Source organism: Monosiga brevicollis, genomic scaffold, assembly GCF_000002865.3.
Source record: "Monosiga brevicollis MX1 MONBRscaffold_2 genomic scaffold, whole genome shotgun sequence".
In the NCBI taxonomy this organism is placed as follows: Eukaryota; class Choanoflagellata; order Craspedida; family Salpingoecidae; genus Monosiga; species Monosiga brevicollis.
In genome coordinates this window covers 3,176,081-3,199,348 of record NW_001865039.1, presented here as the reverse complement: position 1 = coordinate 3,199,348, position 23,268 = coordinate 3,176,081, and the positions used below count along the sequence as shown (strand labels likewise).

Here is a 23,268-nt window from a genome sequence, read left to right as displayed (position 1 = left end):
GTGAGTACCAATGGATGCGCTCCATTCAGAATCGTCGCCATCGTTCTTGAGTGTTGGCAAGCTCAGCCAAAATCGGTTTTATAACGAACATGACGGGATGGTCAGCCAAGATCTGCGCATGTTCCAGCGTGCCTTCACGGACGAGCAACTCGATGGCGCTGACGTCGACGTCGTTGTCCTCGTAGTGGGAGTCGAGCTCGTCCATGGGGTACAGGAATTCACGGACGGGACCAAAAGCCCTACGGGGGCAGCACAAAATGAGAAGAGACTTGAGGACGGTCTGCACACCCACGTCAGCCAGACCGTACCAAGACAGCTCGCGGCGTCGGCGCAGGATGTGGTGAAACATCATGCGATCAGCGCGCACGGCAGCCAGCTTAAGGGGCGTCAGCCCTTCATTGTTATGCATGGCCTACAGAATAGCGGCGTTAGATTGGTTCCGTACAGTCGGGAAATTGCAGGGCGTGATTGTGTGGCCAGGCGAAGCAGATGCCTGATGGACTAACAAGGATGTTATCTTCAAAGCCTTGGTTGCGACTGGCAAGCAGGTCGTAAATCTCCGGGTAGCCGTACCACACGGCCAAATGCAGGGCATTGTTGCCATACTTGTCCTGCCATCGACAAATCAAGAACGTGATTGACGCGGCGCGCGCCGTGAGCAAGCGGGTGGTGGAGCACGCCGTGAGTGGTCAAAGCCGTTGATCAGACTCTTACCACAAGGGCGGGATCAGCACCGTGATTGAGGAGATACTCGACGCAATCGGCGCGGCGAGAGCACACGGCAAAGTGGAGGGGCCGCGAGCCAAAGTAGATGCCTTTGTCTGCCTCGTCCTGATCGAAAAACTCGCCAGAGCAGGCCACGTTGACATCGGCACCAGCTTGCACCTGGCCAAACGAGTCGAGTCAGCGTGGTCGCACGACACGTCTTCTGGAAGTCAACAAACGTGCTGGGGCTTGGCGTACCAAGAGGCGGACAAATTCATCTTGTTGCTTCACAATCGCCAGATGGAGTGCTGTTTCACCCTACACTCGGGCAACCGGGACCTGTCAACAAAGAGCCCATGTACCGAGTCAACGATTTTGCAAACCGATGGATGCCAGAGCATACCTGATACAATGAAGGTCGATTTGGGTTAAACAAGTCGTATTGGGCGGCAACGAGCGCCTTGCCATACCTGTTAGGCCAGAGGCAAGAAACGATTTTTTTGTGAGCAAGGATGGTCCGAGTACAGCCACACCCAGTTTGAGTAGAAAGCGAGCAAAACACACGTCTCAATCAGGTAGCGAGCCACATTTTTTGAAGCGCAGAGGATGGCTACGTGCAGCGGGGTTGCGCCGACGGCATCGCGTTGCTCCAAATAGATGCTCAGCTGGAAGCATCAACGAGAAGAAGGCACGTCAGAAGGCGAGTTTGAGAACTTGAACACACTTTGCTGGGCATTTGGAGTTTGAAGCAGGCAAGAGCCCATACCAATTCTTCACGAGAGCGTCCGGCCTCCCACGCCTTGAGCACGCTGACGCTGTTGTTCTTGGCCGCGCTGTGGAAAGAGAAATGTATCAAGCGTACGGTAAGAGGCGTGAGGGACTGCAAACAACGATTGTGCCTGGATGTTGCACGTCACATACTAAAACTGTTTTTGGGTGGACCAGTCGCGGGCCTGGCGCACTACACGATAGCATGGCAACGACAGCGGCCGAGCGTGATGAGATGCTGGCACGAGGCCAATCAGTTCGGGACCAAAGGGTTGGGGGGCATTGCTCGCGTACCTCGCTCTTCCTCATGTTTGGCAGCGCTAGAGTGTTGCCGGGTTGTGAGGCTGATGGCGTTGCTGTTGTTCTTCACCGACGAGCTGTGTCGGCTGATCGACTCTGCTTGAGGTGAGATCAGGCGCCTTGATGTGAGTTGCAGCCAGGCACTCGCATGACAGCATTCACACACAGAGAGACACACGAGATCGCTGCTGGTGAGAGACGTACTGAGCGGTATGTCCTCGCGTTGCGACATGTTTGCCGGTTTGACGCGAGAATTTCGCCGAAGCCGCCACACGGTGGGAAGCGCGAGATACCGGTGTCACACGCCACTTGAGTCAGGACCGATCTAACAACAAGATAGCACGGATCACAGTGAGCCCAACACCACCAAGCCCACCTATTCGAAACGACCAGCGCCGCTTGCGCCAAAAGCCACTTGACACTAGTACGGTCTCATGCCCCATGCCATGTAGCCCAGCCTCTTTCCCTCACGATTGATGGCCCTGGCCCAGTCCCGATCTGCTTCAGGCTACCGATTTGAAATCTGAGAGATCCAGCGCGCGCGCGTGTGTGTGTGTGTGTCCAGTCGTGCATGCAGCTTACCGCCCCCTTTGGACAAACAAAAGGATTTCAGGGGATTCGGATGGGTATGGAGGCAGAGGCAGAGGCGGGCGTGTAAGTAGGGGAGATGATGAGAGGGGCAACCAGTTCATGAACTGAACCACACTGAGAAACAGAGGTAAATCAGAGAAGCGCAACAACACCCGTATCAACATCAGAGGAACACCAATGTGAACGGTTTGGTCGTTTGACATGAGGAAAAAGGGGACGCTTCTCGGTAAGGACAATATCTTGCTTTTAGGGCAGCACCGCATCAAAGAGGCCGCGGCCCGACCGTGCTGGTATCAATGGCTTGGAACCCGAGGGTAAAGGCTGGACTGCTGGGATCAAGCTGAAAGTTGGTGCCCGAGGCTATGTTGATGAAGCGGGGGTCCTGAATCAAGCTCTCCACGTCCTCGCCTCGGGCTTGCCAATCACTCCAGGAGCAGTCCGTGGGGAAAGGCGAGCTCTCACCCCAGCGCTGACCGGTCTTCTCATAGATTGGCGCGCCTGGCGAACACCACAACGGGCCTATGGCGAGAAGGTGAAGGCCTCAGTGAGGCAATGGTAGAGATTTGCACGTTTGTGGCCGAGCCGAGCATTATAATCCTACCATGATCCGAGACCGAGGGAGAAGTGCCGTTGTGCACACAGATGGAGGCGTCATTGTTGAGAATCATAAAGTAGTCACTGCCCGTGCCGTGGGCCGACTCCATGTCACACCACAGTGACTTGGTGCCCTGACCAACGTTGACATCCACACACAAGTTCCCATCCCCCTGCATGTTGGCTGCACCTGCCGACACGGCAGCGCTTTGCGTGGTGTTGGTGCACCACACTGTCTGATTTGTATCACCCGTCGCCAGCCAGGTACACAGGTTGGCATGCTCATCGAGATACAAACTGGCCTGGCGGTTTTGAGAATAAAGCCGCTGACCCAGACTGAGGCCCTCGTTGGTGGTAAGCCACCAATGATCGCCAAAAGGGCGCGATGGGTCGCAGGGAAAGCTGGGTGATGCCGAGGCATTGTAAGACCAATAAAGATTTTTTGCAAAACTCTCATTGGCAAACCCGTTCTTGGTCGTGGAATAGAAGAGCAACCCCAAGTCCACGGCCACAATGTTCTGCTCAAACACGAATGAAGCTCGGTCCCCCTCGTCGCCTAGTGCAGGGTCGATGGTCTTGAGCCAAACACAGCTAACAATCCCCCCCCTCCTCCTCAAACATGGCCCGCCGATCTCACCAGCGTTGCCATCCCAACCACATTGCCCCAGTGGTTCAAGCGCATGCAATGCAGAAACAAAACATGACGGGTGTCATACCTGGCGCATCATGAGCTGAGGAGCGTACAGCCGCATCGCAGTCCTCCCGGTCCACCAGGGCAAAGATGTTGTTGCGGATCACGTTGTTCATGCCTACCAAGCATCACACCGTCGTCGTGGGGTCAGACACGCCTCTGCCCCACCCCCGGGCGTTGGCGCTCGTTTTCTTCTTTCTTTTCCATCCGCACCATAATGCTGGTGAAATCCGCCACACTTTGTTTTGTACGCCACGTTGTTAATCACAGTCACGTTGGAGCTCGCTTCTGTGTTAGCCCGAGCCCAAAAGCAAGGAGGTGCCGTGAGTTGCAAGATGGCATCAAAAGTCAGGCAGGAGGAGAAAAGAACGCAATCAAAACAGCCACGGCAGGGGGCATTGACTTGCGGTCCAAGTAGTAGCCCCAGCCCCCGTAGTTGAAGCTCGTGACGTTGATGCAAACGTTGTTGCTGATAACTGTCCCAGGCGACTCGCCCAGATGATACACACAGCCCATGTCACTCAGCTGCCGCCGACCAATGTTCTCAATGTGATTGTAGCTCACAATGTTATTGGTGTTGGCTAAGCGCACGCAGGGCAAAAGATCAGCATAAGGCCCTAGCACACATTCGCCTTGGGGTTGAGGAAAGCCCAAGAGGTCCTTTTTACCGGTGGGGATGTAGTTCCAGGTCCAACCAATGCTCACGCCAGTATAGTCAAAGTCGCGGATCATGTTGTGTGAGACCCGACTGTTGTTGGCTGCCTGCATGAGCACACCACAACCGGCCCTACGGCGCACGGCAAAGGAGCAACAAGACACCGATTCAGCCACGTTAATCGCTTGTCCTTTGACCACCAAGCCATCACTAAAGACCGTTTAGAGAAGCAAAAGATTCGGTGCGGGCCTTGGGCAACAATGGACAACGAGCGTGCTCTCGTGAGGGGCTGACCGGATGATGTGGGAACCGTCAAAAAAGTTGTTGTCGGTGATAATGACACCGGTGGCCGCTGGATCGGTGGGCGCCGGCACGCCACCGGCAGCGGCGCCGGCACGAACCGCACCAAAGCCCACATCGTGCACTTTGGAATGCGTCAAGGCCACATCCACGCAGCCACCAAAAAAGGCCACCCCGTAACTTCCCGCGTGACGGACGGTGATGTTGTTCAAATTAACGTCTTGCGCGTGAGCAAATTGCAGCAGGCCATATCGACCATCCCCAGCCTGCGAGGAGCACGTTGACCTGCAATACATTCGTTCAAAGCAAGTGACCAATGATGCAGGTGCGGCGAGCCTGGCAGCTTTCCCAGCTTCATAAAAGCTCAAACGTACTGGAAGCAAAGGCCAAGGTCGGCACGATTGTGTTCAAAGATGACGTTGCTCACATTCAGGTGGGCAAACTGGCTCACGCTGAGCAGGCTTGGTAACAGGGCCACGTAACCGGTGACCTGCAGCAAGTTCAGAGTGCACGCATAAGGAGCCTGCTTCCAGTGCAGTGGCTGTGACGACAAAGAGCGGGTGCGTCCCGTTTGCTGCGCGCATGCGTGCGCGTGCCCTCGCGATGTTTTAAAGACTCGCCCTCACGGACCTGGGGCGCGGCACCGTCAATGGGTGCGTAGAAGATCAACCCCTGGGTGGCGTCGTGGAAAAAGTACCCCGAGCCCGCCACGACATACTCGCGTGCGTTCTGCACGTAGTAGCTGGGGAGCAGGTTGTGTTGAGTATCCAGCCAGGCGTGGTAGGCAGCAGAAGAAGAGGGGTCAACCAATGCCCCCATCATACGCATGGACTTTCAGGCAAACCTACCGCTGGCCACTCGCGCCCGACGTGCCGCCGGAGAGCCACCGGGACGGAATCGGGTTGATGACGGAGATGTTGTTATTGGAAGCGTCAATGTGGGCGATCTGATGCACAGAGGCTGTCCACGACTCGTACACCACCATCTACGGACCAGACCACGGCATTACCTCAACCCCAGACACCAAGTAGCAGAGTGGCGAACGAAAACTCAAGCAAAGCATGTTGCGCTCCAGCCCACCGTGGCCTGGGGTGTTTCATACCTGCAAGCCAGCCGTGGCATTGTACGAAAGGAGCTGGTTGGGACCAACTTGCATCCAGTAAGATTCAGCTGCACCCGGCTGAGCACACGTTTGTTTGTGAACAGCCAGTGTCAGGGCCATGAACAGAAGCGCCGGCTCGATCATGAATACGAGGCACACTTCCCGATACTTGGGCTGGGCTGCGCAAGTCAAGGGTGGGGGCAGAGCGAGGCTATCTGTGGCTCGGGCAACGTACGGCAATCTGCTCCCAGATCATTGTGGGTGATCGAGCCAGCGGAATGCGCTCATCCCCGATCCAAAGCTGGAGGGCCTGACCAGGGTAGGACGGCGGCACACTGGCTGTAAAGATGCCGGGTTGATTCGGCTGGGGTGACCAGGCCCCAAGTGCGATGCCACCGTCCACGATTGCGCCCCTGCCCAAGGAATCAGGTTGAATCAGCGTAAGAAGGTAGCTGCAGCTGAATTCGGACTGTTTGCTTTGGACCGGTATCCTTTTGCCACGTGCGCTGGGGCAGACTCTTTTCACGAAACTTACGCCTCGCCCACGAGAGATAGGCTGGCCGCGCTGCATGTTTGGTTGATCTCGATCGGGGTCTGGAGAACGTGGCTAGAGCAAGAAAGGGATGGAGTGCATGGTTTCAGCTTTTGTTGCTCCTTTGGCGTGGCGAGGTGGGAACAGTTGTCACTCACCGACCGGCAGGAATATCGATCCGAGCCGGGCTGGAACTCGCACAAGCCGTGCGGACAGCTGCTGCGAGGTCGAATTCAGTCCCCCGTATGGGCAACCCTTGCCCCATGGCCAGCCAAGCACTGGCCACAAACATCAGCTGTACCCAACATGCCATCGCCCCCTCCGATCGTCTCGATCTCTGCTCTCAAACCAGATGATGATCAACTCCGCAGACGGGAAGTCAAAGTTTAAAAAAAAAAAAAAAGAGAGAGAGAGCAAAAAAGTGTGTGTGTGTGTGTGGAAGAGAGAGAAGCAAATCATCAACAAACACACACACACACACACACACACACACACACGTCTCTTTAATCCTCTCGTTTATGCTTTTCTCTCACATGTGGTAGTTTGTGCTTTTCCTTTGCATCTTTGCTAATCTCTCTCTCTTTCTCTCTCTCTCAAGCGTCTCTCCTCTCTCTCTCTCCTTTCCCTCTCGCCGTGCTCATCAATGGGGCGAGTTTTTGAGGTTTGGTGGTCCAGAACTGGATTGAAAGAGCAAGCACCGGGGATTGGGCTGGCCTTGAGCTTTTTGGGACGGCTTGATGCCTCCCGTTGAGACAGCGGAGCCGGTGATCTGGACCATTTTGGCATTGGATGCGGTGTTTGAGGAACATGTAGCTTGCTGGCTGTGCCTGGCGGATCTGGGCGCCCTACGGGCCTCGTGCCGGCGAGGACGGCAAGTCGTCGACGCTCTGCTGAGGCACATCAACTGGCGTGCCTTTGCATGGGTCGGCTGGCCTGTGCATGGCGATCCCAACGACATGCTATTTCACGCTGACGTTCGCCTTGCTCAAGGCTCTCCTGTCCTCGCGGGCCTGGAGAGTCGGGTCCCGCGCTGGCCCCAGCTGGGCCCCACGCTTGCCTACCGGCTGCGGCACCATCGGCATCTACCCGAAGCCTGGCCCATTCTTGCAGATGCGCGTGTGGTTCGCCTCCTAGTCGTGAGCAACCACACCGCACTCCTGGCAGACGTCGTGCAGCTGTGCTGCGATGCTGCGTTGGGCTCGACTCGACCCGGTATCAAGCCGGACCCCGCATGGCTCAATCAACAACGATGCATAATTGGCGACATTCTAGAAGATTGTGAGGGCCGCTGTGCTCCTGCCCTGCGCCGGTGGCTCACCCCCACCGATCAAAGCCGCCTCCAGCGCCAGCTCGCTCGCGCCCGCGCCTGGCTGACCACCGCTCCGGCGTTCTAGACAAGATTTTGCCTTTCTTTCCCTTTTAATCTGACATTTTAATCTGACATTTGCACTTTTGTGTTGACGACTGCAAGAATGAACACAACAGCAGTTGACTTTTGCAGTTGTTTGACAACGTCACAATAAACAAATCAGCAACAAGCCGAATCGTAGTAAATGCATCACCAATCACAGTTATCGCAGCAAACCCTCCCACCACAACGTAACATCCCCTTCAAAGCAAGTCGAGTATTTGCGGCCTCATCAACACTTATCGCGGTTAATGCAAACTGCGGACTTTTCAAAGCTGGCAGCGCCGATGACTTGTGCGGCACCGGGGTCGAACGACGGTTTCTTCGTGGTCCTCAGGCAGTGCTGGCTGTAGTCCTTGTAGAGACTGTACGCCCATTTGAAAGAAGTTTTAGCGTTGCGTTGGTTGGTGTCGGCAGTTTTGAGCGCAAGCGGCCGCCGGCGGCCCGTCTCGTCATCATGGCCGAGGACGGCAGCAACACCTTGGCGCCGCCTCCGTCAGACGGCGACGAGCACAACAAGCAAGTCCGCTTCTCAGACATGCTTGAGGAGTACGAGCCCTCTGATCTCGGCCGCAAGGGTCCCCGTGCCCCGGCTGCAACCACCTCCTCACCACAACAGGTCAAACCCGCCGCCGAGGCGACCGCATCGGCTCTGGTGGGCCGTCTCAACTTGGCCGCCATCATCTCCAGCCTCCCAGCAGACATGAGCGGTGGCGGCGGCGGTGGAAAAATCAGCGAAGAGGACGCCAGTGGTACCAACGCATCGGATCTGCCGCCCACGCATGATGAGGAGCATCTTTCGGTTGCTGCCACGACCACACCCAGCAACCATACGAAGGCTGGTGACGCCGTCGAAACAGATGGAACAGCCCTGCCCATTGTCACCACATCCTCGCAGGACCCTCACGAAGGCATCCAGGCACCCAGTGAACCTGCATCGACTTCCGCTCCGCTGCCGCAACAGCAGCAACCCGTAACAGCATCGTCAGCACCGCCACCGGAAGAACAAGCTCCGCCCACGACAATGACTGCAAATGCTGAAGCGGCGACTGCCTCACAAGAGCCAGACATGAGCGAGAGGGAGAGTGTTGTCATCGCACGTGGCGGCAAGATTGAAGTCGTTGATGCCGATGCCGTAACAGTCCACCCAGAACTGCGCTTTGAAGACCATGAAGAGGACGCAGACGATAGTGCGCCCCTTACTCGCGCTGCACGAGCGCCCCCTCGTCCATTGCGGGCTCAATCAGCTCGACCCCATCGGTTCGTTTCAAGACCTGACAACGGCAACACCCTCCCTTCCTACCATGCCCTTGTCTTAGTTGTCAACCCCGCGCCAGTTCTTATATTGATCGCCTTGCTCGTTGTCCACTATAGTTCAAGGCCCACCCCGGCACAAACGTCAGACCGGCCACGACCGGCCTCAGCCGCCCAGCCCCGTTCCCACACGCGCATTGGTAAAGACGCTTTCGCCTTTCCTGATATTTCATGAACCTGCTTTTTCTCCGCACACCCCGCATCACTTTGTCTGACTGGACTGTGCCTTCTCATATCGCACATTGCTGCCTGCCTCCGCTCACACAAACAGCGCACACAGCCAGCTTCACGGGCCCTGGCAAGGGCTTACATCGCTTTGCCAGTGAAGAAGCTCGTGACGCTTTTGAGGCCTGGTATGCGCGCAAGCAACGTTCGATGCGAGACACTCTTCGCGCCAACTCTAGCAGTGACCCAGAGGCTGAGAGGCAACGTCAATTAGAATCTCAGCGCAGCTTTGAGGCTTGGCGCCGGCGCAAGGACGAAGAGGAGCGAGAGGAGCGTCGGCGGCAGCGCCAGCGAGAAGATCGGCGCAATCCAGCACACTCACGTGCTGCCAGTGCGAGCACACAACAGGCGAACAGGGCGTACCACGAATGGCTGCAACGGAAGCGCTCCGAGACCAAACAGGCACAATTAGAGCAACAAATCCGGCAGCAGCTTTTGGATGAATCCCAAGACCTCTTGACCGAACGTGAAACCTTGGTCCAGTCGGCTGTACAAGACTGGCTCTCGCGCAAGCGCTATCAAGAGCAGGTAGGCTCCTGTGCGGCACAACAATGCCAACGCATTTGCCCGCTGTCAACGTCTGGACGCTGGTGGGGTGTTGACTGTGCGTTGCTGGTTGCGCTGACTCACGCCCCCCCCCCCCCCCCCTCCCCCGTTTCTTTTCCGGGACTTTCTTAGCTGGAGAAGGAGCAATTGAAGGAGCGATTGCGCGAGGAACGTCGCGAGATGCAGCGGATCAAACAGTCGTTGGCACGCACATGGACCACACCTTCGCGTGGTGAATCGCGCACCAGCACGACCTTTGATGCTTCTTTTCGCCTCCAGCAACGTGATGAACGGATACGGTCCCATCGCAATCCGTCGCTGTCGTCGTCCCCAAAATCATTCAAACCGAACCGCCTCAAGACCATGTAGAGTGTCTGTGGACGTATGGCATGTGTCCTAGCTAAAGTTTACCTCATTTCACGCCATTCTAGGCTCTAGGTGATAAAAATTTTATTTTGGTACATGTACTTGTTTGTGTTTCGTGTTCTTGCTTCAAGCATATGATACAGCCGCGTCTTTCTGTTTGTTGTGCATATTGTGATGGCGTACGCCAACAATTGAAGAGCAACAAAAGATGGGGCGCTCGTCGGCAAACGTATGTCACTTTGAATTGGCTCGCAGACTTCAGCGGGAGATGCTCCCGCAACACGCTCGGCGTCATTTCGGTCAATGGCTAAATACACTCCCCCGCGCGCACATACATACAAAAGTCGTTTCATAAAAGACATGGTATTTGCACGCTGCGTGATAACATGGTGTCAACTCATCGTCAGAGCCAAGAGCAAGAGTGAGGAGACAGACGCTCCCGGCGTTGTCAATCCTGCCACAAACCCTAGGCACTCTGCTCAATAGTGCTCGTATTGCTAAACGCTTTAACTGGCGCGTCCGACTATGGATATCCGAGAACGCGAGATGAGCACACAACAAACTAACAAGCCGAGTAGAACGATTCGTGCCCTTGCATAGGGACACGCGCAAGTCGGAGAGGCTGCCCAGAGCAAAACGAACCGTGTCTGCAGTGGTTACTCCACCGAGCTGAATTTGCGGATCGGCAATGCTTTCGCCCGGCCCATTGTCCCCGTCGAGCTTGAGTTGTCCTCGAGACATGGCCAGCAATGGATTTTCTTGCATGCCCAAATCGTCATCATCTGCATGGCGCACACCGTCCGTCTTGTGAGGCCAACACATTCTGCCATGTTTCGAGCCCATACCCAAACGACAACGAGGGTACACGGTCCCAGGCACTGACTTGTTTGCACACCGTCGATCCGTGCTTGCGCGGTTTGAGGCTTGACACGCGCCTGCGCTGGCGAGCCCGATTTGATTGCGAGGCCCAAAACTAGAAGAAAGACGACTTGCAACAGCCAGCCCACTAGGCACAGGATGAAACCCAGGCTCATGCTGGTCGAAGTTCTGCGTTAAAAGAGCCAAATTCAGGAGGCCGTTGGGCGTCGGATACAGAGACGGAGAAATGAGATGGCACAAGGGCGCAGAACTAGGACTCAAAGAATACGAGACCATGCGCGACGAATGACAATGCAAACATACGCTAGCAGCGAGTCTTGAAGCAAGACCGCATAAACGGCTGAAGCAGACAGGCCAAGAATCACTGCGCAACAAGACAGCAAGGCACAGTCGAAAAAGTCAAGTCCGCGCCATAATGTGCCGCAACCCTGCGGTACTTGTTTGTATCTGTCTCTTTGCTGTTTGCTTCACTTGGCATGGGAAGGATTTCAGCTTACCAATCAGGATGGCTGCAAGAGTGCAAACGGCATTGCCGTGGGCAAGCAAAAACTGTCCCAAAGAAAAGCGTTCCAACACGAGGACGCCCAGCAAGTCGAGGGCGATGGCAGCAAACCATAGCACCATCAAGCCCGCCAGGATAGCATCAGTCATGAACAAACTCTCGACCGCCTGCGACTTGCGTGTCGGCCCGGCAATGCACGCCAAGCTGGCGGGGAGATGGCATGAGCCTGTGCGCCACAATGCGAGCGAAAGTGTCGCCCCAAGCGATCAAGCGTTTGGGCCACCGTGTGTTGCAGAGCAAGCAAGAGCACGTACTGGTGGCCGGCATGCAAGTCGAATTCAAGATCGTTGGCAAGAAACCAGTTATTGGAGCTAATACCTGCAGGGAACCGATGTCGACGGCATGAGTCAGAGCTGCCGGAGTAAGTAGGAGAGAATCACTGCCGCCCTTGTGGCACCACATACCAGCAGCAAGGAGACTCATGGAGGCACTGCTGAACACAATGACGATCCAGGGCCATCGGGAAGTCCATGTGATGCGCCCTGTCCAGCGGAGCAAGCCATCATATGCAGCGCCCACCGGCCTGGATGTGGCGGGCCACGTAAAGAGCACGACGAGTGTGCTGTATCATGGCAGTAGCGTCGCACAAATCGGTCAAGGCACACGTGAGCACTGAGTCAAAGTCAATATTGTCTTGAACGAATCGTTCGCAGACAGCATGTACGAAAGGTGCATGTCTGCCTTGATGCTCACAGAACAACCATAATTCATCCCCCATATTTGGACGCGGGCCAAAAAAGAAAAGCAAAGAAGAGACAGAGGACGTTGGGGGGAGGACAAGGTGAGCGCACCAAAGTATCAAAGTGGCGCAGGCAAGGCCAAACATGCTGGTGAAGGAGACACAATCCACCAAGCTCGCATCCAGATCGGTCATTTCGCTTGCCAACAGCGCAATCGTGACCAGCACCATCACGCCTTATCATATCGGGCACAGCACAAAGCAAAATGAGCCAAGAGGAGAAAAAAAAATCCTTCAGACGAGGACGTATCGTACCGGTCGCAGCAAAACCGATCCAGAGACGGCCCTTGCTGAGTTCAACGGCTTGTGGCAAGGGTGGAGGCAAGGAAACTGAAGACAACAACTGAAGGTGGGGAACGTGCAGGTGCCGGTGAATTCATGACGACAAGTGAGCAGAACTCGCGTTTGAGTGGTGACGCAGTTGACTACCTGAAGCGTGGCAAAGAGGGCAGTCAGCAAGGCACCAACGAGCGCCAAGCAGAAGAAAGCCAGCGCTGCCTGCAATCGAGAGGGTATGTCGGGCAAGTCGGCATCTATATTTTTTTTTAAAAAACAAACGGCGTCCAATACAATACCAAGGTCACGTGTGAAGCTTTCACCCCTTGCAGGCGGCCACCAAGTCAATCTCAAGCACGTACATTTGTAACACGTGCTCCCAGCACATGCGCCGACGAGGCCGTATGTTATGGATGTGGTGCCCATGCCCAAGGTGGCGTTCAGAGCTGCCCAGTCATTGATGGAAAGTCCTGTGTGTGACACCAAACACAAAGCGTCAGTAACCACAACCTCAGCCCCAGTCCAGCAGCTGGCACGTCCCACGGCGGTGGTCAGGCAGGTATCTGCGCACCTAAGATAACAAAAAGAAGCAAAACCCAGGCAAGGATGCACTGCAAAATGCTCAGGAACCGATTTTCCGAGGCATCAGCCCGGTCTGTGGAGCCGATACAGCACAAAATCAACAAACAAAATCACATCAGGGTGGAATGGCAACGAGAACAGGTCGGCAGTGAGTGGCGGCATTGTTTCGTCCCACGACAAGACTTTGGCAAAATAATGATAAAACCAAAGGCTGAACTCAATGCACGTACAGCTCATGGCCGCCTGGGCCTGGTGCGACGTAATGGTCGAAGTGCGTGGCGGCAAGGACGGCGTGTTTTTGGCAGACTGCGAGACGGAGGAGCCCCGTGGCGGGGGAACATAAGGCGGGGGAGCACTATCAGACGAGTTGACGCTTGCTCCTGGCGCCGCGCTCGGTGACGGCGAGTCGCTGACAAGGTTGGCCTCAAAGCCACCGGTGGAGGGATCAACGTTGAAAGAAAAGTTGAGGACATCTCCGGCTGAGGTGTCATATTCATCAAAACCATAGCTATCTGCAGGGCTCCGCCCTCCGGGTGGGTCCCGCAAGGGAACGGCCGGTGCAGCCACGGCGGTAGCCGCGGGTATGTCCCGCTCCAGCTCGGTGTTGCCATACATATCGTCGTTCATCGCGACAACGGGAATGGCCGGCGCACCACTGTCGAGCTCGGCGTTGCCGTAAATGTCGTCTTCCCCAGCACCGCCAGCACCACCAAAGCCAGTAATGACTTCGGGAGCCTCGTCCTCGCCATAAATGAGATCGTTGGCCAATGCCTCTGCATCGATGGTGTGGGGTGCGGTGAATCCAGGAGCTTGGCTGACGGAAGCATTGCGTTGCGGGGGCAGAGGAAGCGGCAATGATTGACGACGAGAATCGGCTCCAAAAGAAGTGGCAGGGGGCGAGGTCTGTTGCATGTGGTGCATGTCAACCTCCGTGTTGCCATAAATGTCATCGGAGGGGTAGCTGATGTTGGGAGCAGCGTCGAGCTCCGCATTACCGTAGACTTCCTCGTCGGGCACCACAGCGCCATGCACAAGGTGCGGGGCAGGCTGTGACTGCCCAAAGCCCAGATTCGGAACATTGTCCTCATTGCCATAGGTTACGTCTTCCGTGGGTGGTGTGTATTCCACCTGAAAAAGTGGAGCGGGTGGGGCTGCCATACCCGGCCGGGCAGAGATGGAGGCGCGGGGAGGAGGCAATGCGTCGTAGGTGTCATCTTCTTGTGCCACGATGATGGGAGCAGGGTTCGACACTGGGGCAACGGGAGGATACGAGACAGAGGCGCGAGGCGGCGGCAAGGCGTCGTATGTATCATCCTCTTGAGCAACAATGACCGGAGCGGGAGCTTCGACCGGGGCACGAGGCGGCGGCAGGTCGGCGGTCATGGGTGTGTAGGTATCCATACTGTGGGCGGCGGGCAGATCCATGTCGGCGTTACCATAGAGCTCGTCGTCATCGGCAACTGCGGGCATGCCGGGCGCCGCAAGTGGAGCACGCGGCAACGGGGCTGGCAGCCCGGCAGTGCTGGATTCAGCTTCAGCGTTGCCGTACAGCTGATCGGCATCGCCCCCCGACATGGGCTACCAAGGTGCGTGATATGCCAGGTGACAAAGACAAGTATAGATGAGATCAGTGCATGCACCATAGCCAAGCACCTTCCAGCAGACCAACACCTTCCTGCCCGAAGCTAGCTACCGTCGAGACGGAACGAGGAAAGGTAGAAGCGTACCATGTAGCTTTGCTCCGCTTCAGCATTGCCGTACAGTTCGCCGTCATCGCTCGTGACAATGGCTGGTGCACTGGCGTGAGCAATCTGTGAACAAGGGAGGGCACGTCAAGGAAATTGAATCATGGAAGCTGGAGCTCACGAGTCGGGGTGGGAAAAAAGGTTGAGGAGCATGACGTACAGACTCTTCGGCCTCGGTGTTACCGTAGAGTTCGCCATCATCCATGGCAGTGGGGGCATTCTGTTGAATGGCGTCGCTGTTGTTATATAGCTCGGCGCTCTGAGCCATTAGTTGATTGGTAGTTGAAGCGGAGGGCAAATTGAGTCCACCGCGAGTTTGCTTCGGGGGCAGGGCAGGCGCCGTGCTATTGTCGGCGTCAATGGTGGGCAAAGTGGTTGGCGGCGCCCCTGGCGTGGGCAAGGGCGCACGGAATGAGGCGGAGGACGAAACGGAGGCACCTCTGGCGCCCGGCAGGCTTGGCAGGGGTCGGCTCATGGAAGGCGTTCGCCCCATGACGGAGCTGGTGCGGGAGCCGAGACTTGGCATGGGGGAAGAAGGCAACTGAGGACGCATGGTTTCCAGGTCTTCATATGTTTCCTCGGGCTCCAAGTTGGGTGCAGCGGAAGTTGACCCGCTTTTGGGGTTGATGGGAAAGGGGATCAGCTTGATTTCGTCGCCGCCCGAGGCGATGCCGTCGGCAATGTGTGTGTGGACAAGGGCGCCGAGACTGGGGTATCCAATGGTCGGGGAAACATGCCACAGGTAATTTTGCTAAAGCCACGAACGTTATGTCAAGGCCAGGTTGCCATGCTTACAAAAGAGGATGCACGGGCACGGGCACGGGCACGGGCACGGGCACGGGCACGGAGAAGGCGGCGGTAGTGACGAGAAAAGATGATCGGAAAGCCCACCTGAAAGATGCGAAAGTTTTTGAGCGCGCCTTGCCAGCGCACGACCATCGTAAAGGCATTAGGGTCGGACGCGCTCGACCGCAAGACGAAAGACCCATCTGCCACTCCTGCACAAGATAAAAAGGGGGGTTGAGGTCGTTTCGGAGGAGATGCCAAAGCAAAGAACTGGCGGATAAATAAATCCGGAGCCAGGGTGGACCACAAGGCCGCCCAGCTCAAGGCTTCGGCCACATGTATAGTTAAAAGACGGTCGTGGCGCAAAACGACATACCGGGCTGCATCAACCGTTGCTCGATGCTGTGCTTATCCTGCAGCCCAGCAAACCACTCCTCATCCGCCACCTCCTCAGCCATGTCGGCGGTGTGCTCTGCCTCCTCCGTGCTCCACGAGTGACAGACGAGCGCGCGAGAGAGAGAGAGAGAGAGAAAGAGAGAGAGAGTACGCCCCTCCCCCTTTCACACTCATAAGCACATTTTGGCTGTGAACAAGTCGAGGTGTTAACAACAGTCGTTGTTGTCAAAGCCGTTTTTGCTGACATTCAATCACTGCTGCTGATGTGTGTGTGTGTGTGTGTGTGTGTGTGTGTGTGTGTGTGTGTGCAACGCCAGCTTGGACAGAGACATGTCCCAAACGTGAGGGCTGGATCTTTTCAACGATAACATGGAAAACTGCTACATAAACTAACGTTAGTGTGATGTTGTGGACTGTATTTGTTTGAATATCACCTACACAGACTTGTGAACCTATTTTTAAACTCGGCACACACCCTCTTTTTTTCTACGGACAGAGGCGCCGTCAGTGCGCGTCAAGGCACGGCGCGATCGACACGCACACATGCAGATCAAGACCGGCAGACAGAATAGCAGTCACGTAGTGTTGGGAAACAAGGAAACGGAGGAAACGGACCGCCTCGTCAACCAAGCGTTTTTGACTGAACTCTCTCTCAAACTCTCTCAAACTCTCTCAAACTCTCTCCCCTCTCTCTGAATCTCTCTTCTCTCTCTTCAGCCTTTTCTCTCTCTCTCTATCTCTTCTCTTCTATCTTCTCTCTCTCTCATCTTTCTCTCTTCTCTCTCTCTCTCTCTCTCTCTCTCAATCTTTCTCTCGCCTCTCTGTGTCACTTCTTTTGGTTGTTTTGGTTGAGCCTTGCTGCTACGATCGCTCGTCCGAAAGCTTGTGGGCCCTGCTTGGAATCCGGGAGAGCAAGTACAAGTACGCGCCGGGCAGAGGTCGTGTACGCGCTGGAAGTGATAAGAGGCATCCTCACCTCGGCGCCGTTGATCGTGCCTCTTTGGGCTCAAAGCGTTGTGTTTTGTTGATCTTCTCGTGCCTGGACCAGTCTCGTACGTTGACCGCGTCCAATTTTTTTCGCATCGTGTCCCGACCGCTCGGCTGTCGTCTGCACTTGCACTGCAATGCCTTGCACTCGCGCTCAACTGCAATCGTGCCCGACGCAGATGGAAGAAGTGACGGGCTGCCCTTATTTCTTGGGCAAGTCCGGCGCGACCCGGGCCAGCCAGGTCCTCTCGCAACCCTCAGTCCCCAACCATGGTTTCGTGATTCGCGAGTCCGAATCGGCTCCAGGCAGCCTCACGCTGTGCATCAAGACCATGGACAACATCACCAACTTTAAAATCAAGCAGGTGCGCTGAACGACTGGCTTCCTGCCATACTCTTGTGCACGCGGGCCCCTCGCCGTGACCCATATGATGGCCTGACTTGACGGGTGGCATTCATTCACGGGCCTCCAGCTCATCCATGATCGTCGTCTGCATACCGCCCCCGCCACTTCGATATAGGCTGGCCCGCAATACTTTATCAAGCAAGGCGAAGTCTTCTCTTCAATCAACCAGCTCTTGTCTGCCCTCACCACCTCGGGCTTTGAGTCGCAAGGCCGCCACCTCCGTCTCATTCCCATCGACAGTCGAACTTGCACCCCCACATTCATCGCCAATCGGGGCCCCGCTCGCCCTGGGCCTTCCGCGACTCCCGATCGCAGCGCCACGTTGCCCCACCGCAGCTCAGGCCTTTTGTCTGGTAGCGTCCCACCTCCCTTGCCCCAGACACAGCGCCCCAACCAGCGGGCGTCTCCCACTCCAGGAAGCGCACCGCCCCCAGTGCCACAAACGCAACGACCGACATTGGGATCGCGCAGTTCCACCCTTCCTGTGGGCACGTCCCTTGCTGCCATGGCCGCTGCAGCTCCGCCTGCTGTACCCTCAACTCCCCGCCCCGGCAGTGGCTCGCCTCCCGTACCCTCATCGCCCCGGCCCTCCGATGCGGCTTCCACGTTGCCCCGCAATCGAGCTGCTCCCGACCCCTATGGCCAACACGTGCATCACTCCGGTCCAACGTCTGGCTCCCCACGGGCTAGCATGGGGGCACCTCCCCCAGGCGCCACACCGCCGGACGGCATCGTGTATGGCAATGCCGTGACTCGCTCTGGTGTGGCCCTCCCCGTGGCCACGCCGCCTTCTGCCGCCTCTCCGGCATTCGGTGGCGAAAACGTCCCGTATGGCCAAAAAGTGAGCCGCTCAGCACCCGTCCCCGCCAATCAGGAGGATGATGACCTCTATGAAGCCGTTCCCAACGATGGGAGTCGGCCCAAGCCTTTGGGTCGTCCCCATGCGACGCTCGCCCCGGTCCGTCCAGACCTCGACGATTATGACGACCTGGATGATTACGAGTACACCAACGAGGAATTGACCTTACCACCTCCCAACTCCTTTCACGCGGTATGCACTCTCATTCCTCGCCCAGAAGCTGTTATCAGTCCAGTCTCACTAGCCCTTCACCGCAAGATCGCTCATCCGCATGGCATTCTCAGCAATCACCATCTAGTCAGAGCCAAACTCAACCGCCGCCGTCAGCCATAAGCACTGAGGCCACCTACGTCAACCTGCCAGCCTCTGGCCTTGACCCAGGCACGCAGAACAGCAGTCAACCGCCTGCGGTATGTTACTACCCCGTCCCAATACCAATCAATGCCTTTGCGGTTGCACTCATCTCTTGAGCACTACCCTGCACGCTCACCTGCGCCTGAGCGTCCCCGACAATGCACGGGGTGGGTTGCCCTGTGGGCCGTATTGCTTACTCTCTAGGTGATCGCGATACAGGAAGATGAATATTCTCATTTGGCCCAGCCTGGTACCTTTGGGCAGCTTCAATCAGACAGCACATCCAATGTGCAGGCCTCGCCCGCCGTCATGGTGCGGATGCCCGAGGACAATTACGTCAATGCAGCCGCTATTCAAATGCAGCGTACCAGCCTGACACCATAGGTGCCCCGTGGGTAGCCCTTGGGATCAACCGACCCGGGAAGTGTTTTCGATCATGGCAATCCGTTTGTTGATCTCAGCGTCGAATCATGATCTGCACATAGTTCGCAAATTGATTTCTTGATTTCTTGATCTTCCAAAGACCCTAAGCTGGATCAAGTTGCTGGACGTGCATTGATGACTTGATTGATCCGCCCCCTCGGCCACGCCTCAAGCAAACAAGTCATCAAGTGCCAGCGAGAGAGAAGAGGAGCTTCGACTGATAACTCTCCTTCAGACACAGTTTTGTGTTTTTGTTGTTCAAGCCTTTCGCTACCAAGTGGAAATGAACTCAAATGTATCTGCATGCATGCACTTGTCGGCGCCACACCCGCTTGCTTTATCGTGCGATGGGGCGGATCCCGCTCCCTTCACTCGTATCGGTGTGTCTGAGGTACACCAAATGCTGCCATTTTTCTTCAGTTTACCGCTCGCTCCTTTTTTTTTTTTTTTTGGCTCGACCCTCTGGGTTGCTGGGCGCTGCATCCGCGATTGGCTCTTCTCTGCCCCAGTCTGGCTTTTCTCTCGACGGTTTCAAAGGTGAGGCGAGCTGCGCAGGCTTGCTCCTCCGACTCATCGACTCAGCACTGTGCCTGGGCCGCGCTGACTTGGCTTTTTTGTTTTGATTTTTGGGGACGCTGTTGCTGTTACCACACCAGAAAGGCCTCGAAGACGAGTGCAGAACGTAGCAAGCCACCGTCGCCATGCCCTTGTCCAGCTTTCCCGAGCTTGAGGGTGCACTCTTCCCCAGCATCGATGCCATGAAGCTGGCCGAGAAAAAAGTGCTAGCTCAACGCGCTGAGCAAGCTCGGCGGGAGGATGAGCAACGTCGCCAGGCCGAGGTTAGCCACTCATTGGCTAACACCCTGCTAGTCTGCAGCGGCTGGGCTCTCCTGACCTGAGCTCACCAACTGTGCACATGTGTGCCCCCTCACCCTGGCTTTGAATTCATACACGTGTGGTGCATCCGACCCTGCAACAATGACAGGCTGAGCAGCGCGCTCGTAATGAAAAGGCTGCCCGCATTGAGGCCAAGCGTGTAGCCAACGAACAACGGCTACAGGACATGGCCCGTCAACGAGCTGCCGAGGTAGATGCCGAGGCTGAGCGGATGCGACGACAGCAACGAGAGATGGAAGAAGAAGAACTGCGCCGCCAGCAGGAAGCAGATGCGGCTCGCCGTCGCGCAGAAGAAGAAGCCGCAAAGAAGCGCTCTGAAGCCGCCCAGTGCGTTCGCTCTGACATGTCACCTTGATCCCGCGCTGTTCTGCGCCTGCTATGACGATCGCTTTGCATTATTGTCTGCCTCTCCTCATTTCAAGCCCTCCTTTGCCATAGGTTGGCCGCTGCCAAGGAGGCCGAGCGCCAGCGACGCCTGGAACATGAAAAGCAGCGCAAAATGTGAGTGTACGCCCAGACGCCGGCTCATAGGTCAGCCCATAAGTCGGCCCATGCGTTGGCCCATGCGTCCACCCATATGCCGGCCCATACGTCGGCCCATACGCCGGTTTGAAGTCTCTCTATTCCATCCGATGCCGTGTCTCAAAGCCTCGACCCAACCGCTGCTCACTAGGAACGACATGATTGCACGGATGCAACAAGAGGAGCGTGATGCTGAAATCCGGTTTGTTTTTGGCACAGCCCGCGCTTAACTTTCTTGGCTTTGGTCTCCGGCACAAAGATAACCGTCATGCCGCGAACAACCATCCCATGATCTGACTGTCGAACAGGTGGATCAAGTTGCAAATGGCAGAGGGTAAAGTTCGTGTGGGGAAGCGCATGAGCCCCCGGGGAAAAACAGAGTACTACTGTCGCACCTCCGACATCAACGATGTGACAGCGGGTGATCTACTTGATTGGATCAAGTCCGACCGCGACCTCCCCTCTGGGGTTGAGGTGAGCCCGCAAGCATCTTGAGCATGGTAGTTGTTGTCGGTTTTTGGCTTGTTTGGTTTTTAAAATTTTGCGAGTTGTCTTTCCTTTCTCTCTTTCTCTTTCTGTGTTTGTGTCTCACCTTCACCTACCTTCTGGATTTGATAGGCTGTGGAAGAACAACCGATTGCAGAGCCAGTTGCCAATGCCAAGTTTGGTCAAGGCAGTCTCAGTGTCGCGCAGGCTGGTGCAGCAGCAACAAACAAGCCTCGCCAGCCCAAGCTCCACGTCGTGGACCGAGACTGGCGTCGCAACCATCAGTCGTATATCCAAGACGCCGTCAGTGCTTTTGATAGCAGCAAGGGCCTGCCATATTGGCGACGCGCCGTGTTCCAAATTTGCGACCGCCTCGACGATGTGGAAGAGAAATACGATGCCGTTCTCTCCCTCTACTGCTACGTCTCGCTTCTGCTTGCCCATGAGGGGCGTCGGGGTCTCAAGCAAGATTCGGAAAATGCACGCACAGCAGCTGCCTTGGTTGAGTCACCTCCCTACCTCTCAAAGATCCTGAAAGAAGCCCCAGGCAACCTGTACGCTCTGATGACCCTTGGCCTCCTCCGCTTTGCCGGTGATGACGTCCTTGCCGACAAGATTGATGGTCTTCGCATCATTCCCAGCACAGTTGACGGTACGTTTCGTGGCAAACTGGATTATTGCTTGAGCATGGAAAACCTCTAAACGACCTATTGGCTTCCAGGCTGGATCGGTCAGGTCATCGCTACGCGCCTCTACTTTGACTTTGTCCTCTGGCGCCAAAATGGGAGTCCTCCCCGCGCTGGTTTTGAAGAGCTGGAATTTGAGCCCGAGGCACCGGTAAGTCATGGCTGTCACGAGTATCGCACACGCACCGCTCAACAACGCACCGCCTGCACTCATGTGCACCGAGCTCTCCCAATATAGACTCAGGGGTCTGCGGAAATGTATGCCTTTGCCAAGAACAAGCTGCAAGAGCTGGTGGCCGCTCTCAATTTACCCGAAGTTCGCGTGGGCAACATTCCCACAATCCTGTCAGCCTTTGACGAGCGCGTTGCTGAGTTTCTGAGCCAACGCCGCGAGATCAAGGCATCCTTGGTAAGACCTGCACCATCTTGTCCTTTTGGTGCAAATGGTTTGGAGGAGGCAGGACGGAGAGACTGGTTGTTGCTGTGGCTGCTCTTGCTTTGCGTGTTTGTGTTTGCTTTGAGTGAGAAGAGCCGTCATGACTTGGTTTGTTGATGGATGCACAGGACAAGGTGGAAGAGCTGAATAAATTTTCGGTCGATGCGGCGGCTGAAGCGGCAACACCGGCAGACATGGACCTGCGCACGGTGCAAATGCAGCTGGACCAGATCAAGCAAGAGCTCAAGCGAGCTGAGGATGAAGCCGCGCAGGCCGACATGGATATACAACGCCACGAGGCTGAGATGGAACGAAACCGAGATCGCCTCGCAGTACTTGAGGCCGAACTGGGCTCTAATTGAGCCTCGTTGTTTGGCATCTACAAGCAACTCTCGACTCACCAAGGTGTGGCATTGCAGATCATCACGGTGCCACCTCTGACGAGGCGTGCCCAAGCACATGGATCCACACGCCCTGCTGCTTACCGCGGTGTCTGCAGCCAGGCTTGGCGAAACCACACACCCGCATACACCACACCTTTGATATCTTTTATGGCCCTGTCAAGGGGTTTGTTCGCCTTGCATGCACCAATTCTTTGTGACTGGCGCGGTTCTCAGACCAGTGCATCTTCTTTCGCACAAAGTCCTATTGGATGTGTGTGTTTTTTGTAAATCACGCGAACAATTGACTCTCGTCGGCCGATTCGGTGCTTTCGGCCGCATTTTGAGGAGGCGCGACGAGCGCTGGTCTAAGCACACAATGCGTGACAATGCCATCTATCAGGCGAACACATTGGCGAGGCAAGCAGAATTTTAGTGTACCTGGCAGGGGACGCTTCAGGAGAAGCGTGGTTGACAGCGTTGTGTGCCCCAGGGCTCGGGGTTCCTTGAGGAACGACGCGCGGCGAGGGAGCCAGTGTGACTGGCGTTTGCGGGGTCCGAAAAATAACGGCGCGACGAGGCAAAAGCTGCAGCTCCCGCTCAACGGTTGGTGTCCGAGGGACAACTCGGAATGGCGACTGTCCTGAGGGCACCACCGGACTGGCCACGGCCGGCGACGCCGGCACCAACGAAACACCACTCCGAGACATGAACGTTGATCCCCAAGGAGAGAAATGTCGACAATTCATCAGCCATTTTCCCGCCAAAAA

General features: G+C 56.1%; 5 protein-coding genes across 5 annotated transcripts; 3 read left to right on the top strand and 2 right to left on the bottom strand.

The window, feature by feature from the left end:
- Positions 1–3,997: 3,997 nt before the first annotated feature.
- MONBRDRAFT_5417 (uncharacterized protein) lies at positions 3,998–6,551 on the bottom strand (the record flags this gene model as incomplete). Its single annotated transcript, XM_001742384.1, has 8 exons — positions 3,998–4,514; positions 4,599–4,889; positions 4,979–5,094; positions 5,235–5,346; positions 5,453–5,589; positions 5,942–6,119; positions 6,242–6,313; positions 6,397–6,551. 8 exons carry the CDS (start codon positions 6,549–6,551, stop codon positions 3,998–4,000), a joined length of 1,578 nt encoding a protein of 525 aa, XP_001742436.1.
- Positions 6,552–8,103: 1,552 nt separating this feature from the next.
- Positions 8,104–10,100, top strand: MONBRDRAFT_22554 (uncharacterized protein; the record flags this gene model as incomplete). The annotated part of the gene is made up of 4 exons (XM_001742831.1): positions 8,104–8,906; positions 9,021–9,100; positions 9,232–9,713; positions 9,864–10,100. The coding sequence occupies 4 exons, from the start codon at positions 8,104–8,106 to the stop codon at positions 10,098–10,100; spliced, it is 1,602 nt and encodes a 533-aa protein (XP_001742883.1).
- Positions 10,101–10,325: 225 nt separating this feature from the next.
- MONBRDRAFT_31044 (uncharacterized protein) lies at positions 10,326–16,124 on the bottom strand (the record flags this gene model as incomplete). Its single annotated transcript, XM_001742383.1, has 17 exons — positions 10,326–10,620; positions 10,740–10,879; positions 10,981–11,144; positions 11,280–11,340; positions 11,474–11,682; positions 11,793–11,856; positions 11,943–12,020; positions 12,058–12,171; positions 12,533–12,620; positions 12,707–12,810; positions 12,916–13,023; positions 13,125–13,208; positions 13,366–14,713; positions 14,863–14,946; positions 15,041–15,631; positions 15,772–15,878; positions 16,043–16,124. 17 exons carry the CDS (start codon positions 16,122–16,124, stop codon positions 10,564–10,566), a joined length of 3,483 nt encoding a protein of 1,160 aa, XP_001742435.1. The 3' UTR covers positions 10,326–10,563.
- Positions 16,125–17,186: 1,062 nt separating this feature from the next.
- MONBRDRAFT_5414 (uncharacterized protein) lies at positions 17,187–19,052 on the top strand (the record flags this gene model as incomplete). The annotated part of the gene is made up of 3 exons (XM_001742830.1): positions 17,187–17,414; positions 17,571–18,506; positions 18,873–19,052. 3 exons carry the CDS (start codon positions 17,187–17,189, stop codon positions 19,050–19,052), a joined length of 1,344 nt encoding a protein of 447 aa, XP_001742882.1.
- Positions 19,053–19,792: 740 nt separating this feature from the next.
- MONBRDRAFT_22551 (uncharacterized protein) lies at positions 19,793–22,480 on the top strand (the record flags this gene model as incomplete). Its single annotated transcript, XM_001742829.1, has 9 exons — positions 19,793–19,930; positions 20,077–20,315; positions 20,427–20,489; positions 20,662–20,712; positions 20,819–20,984; positions 21,129–21,648; positions 21,718–21,833; positions 21,921–22,091; positions 22,247–22,480. 9 exons carry the CDS (start codon positions 19,793–19,795, stop codon positions 22,478–22,480), a joined length of 1,698 nt encoding a protein of 565 aa, XP_001742881.1.
- Positions 22,481–23,268: the final 788 nt, after the last annotated feature.